The sequence below is a fragment of the Oncorhynchus gorbuscha genome, linkage group LG18 (genome assembly GCF_021184085.1).
Source record: "Oncorhynchus gorbuscha isolate QuinsamMale2020 ecotype Even-year linkage group LG18, OgorEven_v1.0, whole genome shotgun sequence".
In the NCBI taxonomy this organism is placed as follows: Eukaryota; Metazoa; Chordata; class Actinopteri; order Salmoniformes; family Salmonidae; genus Oncorhynchus; species Oncorhynchus gorbuscha.
Genome location: NC_060190.1, coordinates 74,811,871 through 74,823,936, shown reverse-complemented (window position 1 = coordinate 74,823,936; position 12,066 = coordinate 74,811,871). Strand labels below are relative to the sequence as shown.

Below are 12,066 nucleotides of genomic sequence, written 5' to 3'. Positions count from 1 at the left end.
AACAACAGACGAACTTCGTTACAAAGAGCGTCTGCTAAATGACTTAAATGTAAATGTAATGTAATGTATTCACACCTCTTCACTTTTCCCACATCTTGGTGCCTCTTGTCAAACTTCAAGCGGGCTGTCATGTGCCTTTTACTGAGGAGTGGCTTCTGTCTGGCTTCTGTCCATCTGGAAGGTTCTCCCATCACCACACATGAACTCTGGAGCTCTGTCAGAGTGACCATCGGGTTCTGGGTCACCTCCCTGACCAAGGCACTTCTCCCCCGATTGCTCAGTTTGGCCGGGCGGCCAGCTCTTGGAAGAGTCTTGGTGGTTCCAAACATCTTCCATTTAAGAATGATGGAGGCCACTGTGTTCTTGGGGACCTTCAATGCTGCAGAAATATTTGGGTACCCTTCCCTAGATCTGTGCCTCGACACAATCCTGTCTCGGAGCTCTACAGACAATTCCTTCGTTCTCATGGCTTAGTTCTTGTTGTGACATGCACTGTCAACTGTTGGACCTTATATAGACAGGTGTGTGCCTTTCCAAATCATGTCCAATCAATTGAATTTAACACAGGTGGACTCCAATCAAGTTGTAGAAACATCTCAAGGATGATCAATGGAAACAGGATGCATCTGAGCTCAATTTCAAGTCTCATAGCAAAGGGACTGAATATTTATGTCAATAAGGTATTTCTGTTTTTTATTTGTAATAAATTTGCAATAAATTCTAAAAACCTGTTTTCACTTTGTCATTATGGGGTATTGTGTGTAGATTGAAGAGGGCATGTTTTTATGTAATACATTTTAGAATAAGGCTGTAATGTAACAAGATGTGGAAAAGGTCAAGGGGAAGAAATCCAGCCCAGTCACGGACCAGGATGTCTTGCTCCCAGGCAGACTAAATAACTTTTTTGCCCGCTTTGAGGACAATACAGTGCCACTGACACGGCCTGCAACGAAAACATGCGGTCTCTCCTTCACTGCAGCCGAGATGAGTAAGGTCCTTCTGTAGCTCAGTTGGTAGAGCATGGCGCTTGTAACGCCAGGGTAGTGGGTTCGATCCCGGGGACCACCCCTACGTAGAATGTATGCACACATGACTGTAAGTCGCTTTGGATAAAAGCGTCTGCTAAATGGCATATATTATTATTATTATATATTAAGACATTTAAACGTGTTAACCCTCGCAAGGCTGCAGGCCCAGACGGCATCCCCAGTTTACGGACATATTCAATCAATCCCTATACCAGTCTGCTGTTCCCACATGCTTCAAGAGGGCCACCATTGTTCCTGTTCCCAAGAAAGCTAAGGTAACTGAGCTAAACGACTACCGCCCCGTAGCACTCACTTCCGTCATCATGAAGTGCTTTGAGAGACTAGTCAAGGACCATATCACCTCCACCCTACCTAGCACCCTAGACCCACTCCAATTTGCTTACCGCCCAAATAGGTCCACAGACGATGCAATCTCAACCACACTGCACACTGCCCTAACCCATCTGGACAAGAGGAATACCTATGTGAGAATGCTGTTCATCGACTACAGCTCGGCATTCAACACCATAGTACCCTCCAAGCTCGTCATCAAGCTCGAGACCCTGGGTCTCGACCCCGCTCTGTGCAACTGGGTACTGGACTTCCTGACGGGCCGCCCCCAGGTGGTGAGGGTAGGCAACAGCATCTCCTCCCCGCTGATCCTCAACACTGGGGCCCCACAAGGGTGCGTTCTGAGCCCTCTCCTGTACTCCCTGTTCACCCACGACTGCGTGGCCACGCACGCCTCCAACTCAATCATCATGTTTGCGGACAACACAACAGTGGTAGGCTTGATTACCAACAACGACGAGAAGGCCTACAGGGAGGAGGTGAGGGCCCTCGGAGTTGTGGTGTCAGGAATATAACCTCACACTCAACGTCAACAAAACTAAGGAGATGATTGTGGACTTCAGGAAACAGCAGAGGGTACACCCCCCTATCCACATCGATGGAACAGTAGTGGAGAGGGTAGCAAGTTTTAAGTTCCTCGGCATACACATCACAGACAAACTGAATTGGTCCACTCACACAGACAGTATCGTGAAGAAGGCGCAGCAGCGCCTCTTCAACCTCAGGAGGCTGAAGTAATTTGTCTTGTCACCAAAAGCACTCACAAACTTTTACAGATGCACAGTTGAGAGCATCCTGTAGGGCTGTATCACCGCCTGGTACGGCAACTGCTCTGTCCATAACCGTAAGGCTCTCCAGAGGGTAGTGAGGTCTGCACAACGCATCACCGGGGGCAAACTACCTGTCCTCCAGGACACCTACACCACCCGATGTTACAGGAAGGCCATAAAGATCATCAAGGACATCAACCACCCGAGCCACTGCCTGTTCACCCCGCTATCATCCAGAAGGCGAGGTCAGTACAGATGCATCAAAGCTGGGACCGAGAGACTGAAAAACAGCTTCTATCTCAAGGCCATCAGACTGTTAACCAGCCACCACTAACATTGAGTGGCTGCTGCCAACACACTGACACTGACACTGACTCAACTCCAGCCACTTTAGTAATGGGAATTGATGGGAAATTATGTAAATATATCACTAGCCACTTTAAACAATGCTACCTTATATAATGTTACTTACCCTACATTATTCATCTCATATGCATACGTATATACTGTACTCTATATCATCGACTGCATCCTTATGTAATACATGTATCACTAGCCACTTTAACTATGCCACTTTGTTTACATACTCATCTCATATGTATATACTGTACTCAATAACATCTACTGTATCTTGCCTATGCTGCTCTGTACCATCACTCATTCATATATCCTTATGTACATATTCTTTATCCCCTTACACTGTGTATAAGACAGTAGTTTTGGAATTGTTAGTTAGATTACTTGTTGGTTATTACTGCATTGTCGGAACTAGAAGCACAAGCATTTCGCTACACTCACATTAACATCTGCTAACCATGTGTATGTGACAAATAAAATTAGATGTTTTGATTTGATTACTTTACGAATGCACCAAGAGCAGTGAGCAATCTATTTGTTACTATTATTATTTTTGGTATTTTCTCATTTTGTTTGCGAATTTCCTTTACATTTGAACTCTGCTTTGTTGGGAAAGGGCTTGTAAGTAAGCATTTCACAGTAAAGTTGTAAAGTAAACCTGTTGTACTTGGCAAGTGGGTTCGATCCCCGGGACCACCCATACGTGAATGTATGCAAATGACTGTATTTTGATTAAATGGCATATATTATTATTATATTACTTGGCAAGAGTGACAAATACATTTTGATTTCGAATCACAAGAATTTAAGGAATACTTCAGGATTTTGGCAAAGAGGACCTTTATCTACTTCCTCAGTCAGATTACCTCATGGATATCATGTTTATGTGTCAAGTATGAAGGAAGTTAGATGTTGTTTCGCGAGCTAATGCTAACCAGTGTTAGCGCAATGACTCCAAGTCTATGGGGATTTGCTAGCATAGCAGATACCATATAGACTTCCCGTCATTATGCTAACTCTAGTTAGCAATTGCGCTAGCGCTAGTTAGCAACTTCCTTCAACCTCACGCAGAGACATAAAAACGGTATTCATGAGATCATCAGACTCTGGGGAAGCAGATAAAGGGCCTCATTATTTAACTAACAAAGGTTAAATAAAATAAAATAAAATAAATTTAAGCCTAAATCCTAAAGTATACCTTTAAGTATCATGATAATATCTGGCAATCCCCAGCCTTAGTAGAAAGGGTTAGAGAGGGGTTTCGAGATGTGGAGAGAGGAAGAGAGGGAGTGGCTCTAGAAGCAGGGCCCAAATCGCTCCCTTCCCCCTCCCATTTGACCCAAAACCTTTTGATTTTGCAGACCTGTAGATGTAAGCAATATGGAAGCTTCAACAATGCTACGCAATATACCTTGGGGTTAAGGGGTAGGGGTATGGAGAGATTTGGGAGCGGCTAGATCCAACTAGCCGACAAGATAGACGACTCACTTGTGGAAGAGTTCCCGGTCCATCATGACGTCATGAAAGGATTCCGTTACGGAGCGTTGCAGCTTGTCCATACAGTCCTTCAGTCGGGGGTCTGACGAATTAAGACCAGTCTTCTTCAGGGCCTGATCAAATCAAAATCAAACTTTATTTAAAGCGCATTTAAAATCGCAAACACTTTTACAGTAAAATCAAATTTGATGATAAATAACATAGATAGGGTTCGATTAGGGAGAAAGGCATTATGGGATATTATGGCATCGGCAAAACAAAAAAATGTACTGGAAATAAAACAGCCACGCCAAGTTATTAATACTGTTATGAGAGACACTTGGATGTGAACTAATGTCACAGGAACTAACTTTAACTCATCTTGTACCCCACTGACAGAGATGAGCCTCTCTGTAGTAACTATATAGTCTCTGTAGTAACTATATAGTCTCTGTAGTAACTATATAATCTCTGTAGTAACTATATAGTCTCTGTAGTAACTATCTAGTCTCTGTAGTAACTATATAGGGTAATATAGTCTCTGTAGTAACTATATAGGGTAATATAGTCTCTGTAGTAACTATGTAGTCTCTGTAGTAACTTTCTAGTCTCTGTAGTAACTATATAGGGTAATATAGTCTCTGTAGTAACTATATAGGGTAATATAGTCTCTGTAGTAACTTTCTAGTCTCTGTAGTAACTATATAGGGTAATATAGTCTCTGTAGTAACTATACAGGGTAATATAGTATCTGTAGTAACTATATAGGGTAATCTAGTCTCTGTAGTAACTATCTAGTCTCTGTAGCAACTATCTAGTCTCTGTAGTAACTATACAGGGTAATATAGTATCTGTAGTAACTATACAGGGTAATCTAGTCTCTGTAGTAACTATCTAGTCTCTGTAGTAACTATACAGGGTAATCTAGTCTCTGTAGTAACTATCTAGTCTCTGTAGTAACTATCTAGTCTCTGTAGTAACTATCTAGTCTCTGTAGTAACTATCTAGTCTCTGTAGTAAATATATAGTCTCTGTAGTAACTATCTAGTCTCTGTAGTAACTATGTCGCCTCTGTAGTAACTATATAGTCTCTGTAGTAACTATATAGTCTCTGTAGTAACTATCTAGTCTCTGTAGTAACTATCTAGTCTCTGTAGTAACTATCTAGTCTCTGTAGTAACTATCTAGTCTCTGTAGTAAATATATAGTCTCTGTAGTAACTATCTAGTCTCTGTAGTAACTATGTCGTCTCTGTAGTAACTATCTAGTCTCTGTAGTAAATATATAGTCTCTGTAGTAACTATCTAGTCTCTGTAGTAACTATCTAGTCTCTGTAGTAACTATCTAGTCTCTGTAGTAACTATGTTGTCTCTGTAGTAACTATATAGTCTCTGTAGTAACTATACAGGGTAATCTAGTCTCTGTAGTAACTATCTAGTCTCTGTAGTAACTATGCAGGGTAATCTAGTCTCTGTAGTAACTATATAGTCTCTGTAGTAACTATCTAGTCTCTGTAGTAACTATATAGTCTCTGTAGTAACTATCTAGTCTCTGTAGTAACTATCTAGTCTCTGTAGTAACTATCTAGTCTCTGTAGTAACTATGTTGTCTCTGTAGTAACTATATAGTCTCTGTAGTAACTATACAGGGTAATCTAGTCTCTGTAGTAACTATCTAGTCTCTGTAGTAACTATGCAGGGTAATCTAGTCTCTGTAGTAACTATATAGTCTCTGTAGTAACTATCTAGTCTCTGTAGTAACTATATAGTCTCTGTAGTAACTATCTAGTCTCTGTAGTAACTATCTAGTCCCTGTAGTAACTATGTAGTCTCTGTAGTAACTATATAGTCTCTGTAGTAACTATATAGTCTCTGTAGTAACTATCTAGTCTCTGTAGTAACAATCTAGTCTCTGTAGTAATGATATAGGGTAATCTAGTCTCTGTAGTAACTGTACAGGGTAATCTAGTCTCTGTAGTAACTATATAGGGTAATCTAGTCTCTGTAGTAACTGTACAGGGTAATCTAGTCTCTGTAGTAACTATATAGGGTAATCTCTGTAGTCACTATATAGGGTAATACAGTCTCTGTAGTAACTATCTAGAGTAATCTCTGTAGTAACTATATAGGGTAATCTCTGTAGTCACTATATAGGGTAATACAGTCTCTGTAGTAACTATGTAGGGTAATACAGTCTCTGTAGTAACTATACAGGGTAATATGGTCTCTGTAGTAACTATGTAGGGTAATATAGTCTCTATAGTAACTATATAGTGTAATCTCTGTAGTAAATATATATGTCACGCTCTGGTCGAAGTATAGTATGTTTTTCTTCATTTATTTGGTCAGGCCAGGGTGTGACGTGGGTTTTTGTGGTGCGTTTTTGTCTTGGGGTTTTGTGGGGTGTCTAGCATAGTCTATGGCTGCCTGAGGCAGTTCTCAATCAGAGTCAGGTGATTATCGTTGTCTCTGATTGGGAACCATATTTAGGCAGCCATATTCTTTGAGTGTTTCGTGGGTGATTGTTCCTGTCTCTGTGTTAGTTGTCACCAGATAGGCTGTATAGGTTTTCACATTCCGTTTGTTGTTTTTGTATTGTTCGTGTTTTTCTTCATTAAAGATGTATCGTACTAGCCACTCTGCATTTTGGTCCGACTCTCCTTCAACGGAAGAAAACAGTAACAATATAGAGTAATCTAGTCTCTGTAGTAACTATATAGAGTAATCTCTGTAGTAACTATCTAGTCTCTGTAGTAACTATATAGGGTAATCTAGTCTCTGTAGTAACTATGCAGGGTAATCTAGTCTCTGTAGTAAATATACAGGGTAATCTAGTCTCTGTAGTAACTATATAGAGTAATCTAGTCTATGTAGTAACTATATAGAGTATTCTAGTCTCTGTAGTAACTATGCAGGGTAATCTAGTCTCTGTAGTAACTATTTAGTCTCTGTATTAACTATCTAGTCTCTGTAGTAACTATCTAGTCTCTGTAGTAACTATCTAGTCTCTGTAGTAACTATCTAGTCTCTGTAGTAACTATATAGTCTCTGTAGTAACTATATAGTCTCTGTAGTAACTCTATAGTCTATGTAGTAACTATATCATCTCTGTAGTAACTATACAGAGTAATCTAGTCTCTGTAGTAACTATATAGAGTAATTTCTGTAGTAAATATCTAGTCTCTGTAGTAACTATATAGGGTAATCTAGTCTCTGTAGTAACTATGCAGGGTAATCTAGTCTCTGTAGTAAATATACAGGGTAATCTAGTCTCTGTAGTAAATATACAGGGTAATCTAGTCTCTGTAGTAACTATATAGTCTCTGTAGTAACTATCTAGTCTCTGTAGTAACTATCTAGTCTCTGTAGTAACTGTACAGGGTAATCTAGTCTCTGTAGTAACTATATAGGGTAATATAGTCTCTGTAGTAACTATCTAGTCTCTGTAGTAACTGTACAGGGTAATCTAGTCTCTGTAGTAACTATATAGGGTAATATAGTCTCTGTAGTAACTATATAGTCTCTGTAGTAACTATACAGGGTAATATAGTCTCTGTAGTAACTATATAGGGTAATCTAGTCTCTGTAGTAACTATATAGGGTAATATAGTCTCTGTAGTAACTATATAGGGTAATCTAGTCTCTGTAGTAACTATATAGGGTAATCTAGTCTCTGTAGTAACTATATAGGGTAATATAGTCTCTGTAGTAACTATGTAGTCTCTGTAGTAACTATGTAGTCTCTGTAGTAACTTTCTAGTCTCTGTAGTAACTATATAGGGTAATATAGTCTCTGTAGTAACTATATAGGGTAATATAGTCTCTGTAGTAACTATGTAGTCTCTGTAGTAACTTTCTAGTCTCTGTAGTAACTATATAGGGTAATATAGTCTCTGCAGTAACTATATAGGGTAATATAGTCTCTGTAGTAACTTTCTAGTCTCTGTAGTAACTATATAGGGTAATATAGTCTCTGTAGTAACTATACAGGGTAATATAGTATCTGTAGTAACTATATAGGGTAATCTCTGTAGTAACTATACAGGGTAATCTAGTCTCTGTCGTAACTATCTAGTCTCTGTAGTAAATATACAGGGTAATCTAGTCTCTGTCGTAACTATCTAGTCTCTGTAGTAACTATATAGTCTCTGTAGTAACTATACAGGGTAATCTAGTCTCTGTCGTAACTATATAGTCTCTGTAGTAACTATGCAGGGTAATCTAGTCTCTGTAGTAACTATCTAGTCTCTGTCGTAACTATCTAGTCTCTGTAGTATCTATATAGGGTAATCTAGTCTCTGTAGTAACTATATAGGGTAATCTAGTCTCTGTAGTAACAATCTAGTCTCTGTAGTAACTATATAGGGTAATATAGTCTCTGTAGTAACTGTACGGGGTAATCTAGTCTCTGTAGTAACTGTACAGGGTAATCTAGTCTCTGTAGTAACTATATAGGGTAATCTAGTCTCTGTAGTAACAATCTAGTCTCTGTAGTAACTATATAGGGTAATATAGTCTCTGTAGTAACGATATAGGGTAATCTAGTCTCTGTAGTAACTGTACAGGGTAATCTAGTCTCTGTAGTAACTATATAGGGTAATCTAGTCTCTGTAGTAACTATATAGGGTAATATAGTCTCTGTAGTAACTATATAGGGTAATCTAGTCTCTGTAGTAACTATATAGGGTAATCTAGTCTCTGTAGTAACTATATAGGGTAATATAGTCTCTGTAGTAACTATATAGGGTAATCTGTGTAGTAACTATACAGGGTAATCTAGTCTCTGTCGTAACTATCTAGTCTCTGTAGTAACTATACAGGGTAATCTAGTCTCTGTAGTAACTATACATGGTAATCTAGTCTCTGTCGTAACTATATAGTCTCTGTAGTAAATATACAGGGTAATCTAGTCTCTGTAGTAACTATCTAGTCTCTGTCTATATAGTCTCTGTAGTAACTATATAGTCTCTGTAGTAACTATACAGGGTAATCTAGTCTCTGTCGTAACTATATAGTCTCTGTAGTAAATATATAGGGTAATATAGTCTCTGTAGTAACTGTATAGGGTAATCTAGTCTCTGTAGTAACTGTACAGGGTAATCTAGTCTCTGTAGTAACTATATAGGGTAATCTAGTCTCTGTAATAACAATCTAGTCTCTGTAGTAACTATATAGGGTAATATAGTCTCTGTAGTAACCATATAGAGTAATCTAGTCTCTGTAGTAACTATATAGAGTAATCTAGTCTCTGTAGAAACTATATAGGGTCATATAGTCTCTGTAGAAACTATATAGGGTAATCTAGTCTCTGTAGTAACTATATAGAGTAATCTAGTCTCTGTAGTAACTATATAGGGTAATATAGTCTCTGTAGTAACTATATAGAGTAATCTAGTCTCTGTAGAAACTATATAGTCTCTGTAGTAACTATATAGGGTAATCTAGTCTCTGTAGTAACTATATAGAGTAATCTAGTCTCTGTAGAAACTATATAGGGTAATATAGTCTCTGTAGTAACTATATAGGGTAATCTAGTCTCTGTAGTAACTATATAGTCTCTGTAGTAACTATATAGGGTAATCTAGTCTCTGTAGTAACTATATAGGGTAATCTAGTCTCTGTAGTAACTATCCAGGGTAATCTTTTGACTGATGTGATCTTCACCAGACACATTCCTTCCAGTCCTCCATCGGGCCTGGAGGTATGGAGATTATGTCATTACAATAACATAATTAAATACTGTTCCACCATACACCTCTGTAAAGTATTCACCCTGCTGTTTCCCACTGTTTCTTGCAATAGTTGAATATATCCTTTGTTGGAGTTACTAATAGTATTTAGAAAATGCAATAACATACAGATAATTAATTTTAAAAATTGAAATGACTCAAACTAATTGTGCTGTCTTGAAATGGATTTGTGCTAAACTGAGAGAGAGTTTGTTGTCAAGGTGGGTTGTGTGAGAAAGGATATATATATTAGGCTACAGAGTAATCTATTTAGTTTATAATTGAATCTCCATTCTTGTACAGGTTAACTGATGTGTGCACTCACAGAGATAAAGTGTGAGACGGGGACTTGTTCCTGACCCTCTGTGATGGTGTAGAAAAGCATATCTTCAACTCCTGAGAACAGACCCTTTACATCACTGCTCCTACAGCAACATAAGAGGACAGTTTTCACAACACAGACACACGCTAAAACGTATTCAAATCATATTTATAGACTAATGGATGATTGATGAAAAAAAGGAGAAAAGCGTTGTTTTAGAGATATAATTGCATGTCACACACACACACACACACATCATTGAATTGGACCAATATAGTAACACAAACTCACAGTTTGGGAAGCACGTGGTCCATATCTGAGGTTGTTCCAATACGGTGCTGATCTGTTGAACTTGTGTTGAAACAGTGAATTTTAACGGTACGATGACAACCCGGTAATAAACAGTTATCAAAACACTTTTTGATAACTTTTTTAGTGGCGTCTGTCACAAAGGCTTGAACAGCTGCTGCGTTGGTCACCCGTAATATTTTTAAACAATGCATGGTTTACAACTTTATACACAAATAAGAGCAGACTAGGAGAATAACTGCCTTCGGGAAACCTTCTCGTTATTTTCGTTACTTTCCACTATTTCTCCGCAGTCTGATAGTTCCGCTTTTGGGCAAATCCACAACAGTTATACAGATCAAATCCTGTTGTCACGTTCTAAACTTGTCGCGGTGAGAGCACAAGCAGCGAGCTCTGGCGACGACGTCTGAGTATTGTCAGGTCGGGCATTGGTCAGCACAGTGACCAATGAGAAATTACAACCAAGGACATTCTAGGAGATGATTAACACAAGGTCTGGCGCCAAAGATACAACGTATTCAAATACTCAAGGGCTGGCTGCAACCTGTAGACTATGTTTTGAAATACTTCGAGCAACTCAAGTGAGGTATGTAGGGAGAAGTCATGACATAGGCTGGCGAGGAGTATACAGATACATGTTCTGTGCAATTATTAAATGATGAATATAACAAAACAATCTTTCAAAATCATGAATTGGTCTCATTTTATTATTTGTGTTCATATAATGGACATCAGTTCTTTCAATAAGAACAGCCTTATTGAATATGAGGGTTATTCAAATCAAATGTTATTAGTCACATGCCCGAATACAACAGGTGTAGTAGACCTTACAGTGAAATGCTGAATACAACAGGTGTAGTAGACCTTACAGTGAAATGCTGAATACAACAGGTGTAGTAGACCTTACAGTGAAATGCTGAATACAACAGGTGTAGTAGACCTTACAGTGAAATGCTGAATACAACAGGTGTAGTAGACCTTACAGTGAAATGCTGAATACAACAGGTGTAGTAGACCTTACAGTGAAATGCTGAATACAACAGGTGTAGTAGACCTTACAGTGAAATGCTGAATTACAACAGGTGTAGTAGACCTTACAGTGAAATGCTGAATACAACAGGTGTAGTAGACCTTACAGTGAAATGCTGAATACAACAGGTGTAGTCGACCTTACAGTGAAATGCTGAATACAACAGGTGTAGTAGACCTTACAGTGAAATGCTGAATACAACAGGTGTAGTAGACCTTAAGTGAAATGCTGAATACAACAGGTGTAGTAGACCTTACAGTGAAATGCTGAATACAACAGGTGTAGTAGACCTTACAGTGAAATGCTGAATACAACAGGTGTAGTAGACCTTACAGTGAAATACTGAATACAACAGGTGTAGTAGACCTTACAGTGAAATGCTGAATACAACAGGTGTAGTAGACCTTACAGTGAAATGCTGAATACAACAGGTGTAGTAGACCTCACAGTGAAATGCTGAATACAACAGGTGTAGTAGACCTTACAGTGAAATGCTGAATACAACAGGTGTAGTAGACCTTACAGTGAAATGCTGAATACAACAGGTGTAGTAGACCTTACAGTGAAATGCTGAATACAACAGGTGTAGTAGACCTTACAGTGAAATGCTGAATACAACAGGTGTAGTAGACCTTACAGTGAAATGCTGAATACAACAGGTGTAGTAGACCTTACAGTGAAATGCTGAATACAAC

At 38.7% G+C, this 12,066-nt stretch overlaps 1 protein-coding gene across 2 annotated transcripts in view; it reads right to left on the bottom strand.

Moving 5' to 3' along the window:
* The window catches only part of LOC124003808 (glutaminase kidney isoform, mitochondrial-like), a 47,701-nt gene extending 36,983 nt beyond the window's left edge, over positions 1-10,718 (bottom strand). The window contains exons 1-3 of one of the 2 annotated variants that reach the window (XM_046312396.1): positions 10,324-10,718; positions 10,036-10,135; positions 3,995-4,116 (exon numbers count right to left, since the gene is read on the bottom strand). In XM_046312396.1, the coding sequence (XP_046168352.1) occupies positions 3,995-4,116; positions 10,036-10,135; positions 10,324-10,535 (434 nt within the window). In that variant the 5' untranslated portion in view covers positions 10,536-10,718. The remainder of the gene's footprint in view (positions 1-3,994; positions 4,117-10,035; positions 10,136-10,323) is intronic. The other variant, XM_046312397.1, reaches the window with a different exon arrangement.
* Positions 10,719-12,066: the final 1,348 nt, after the last annotated feature.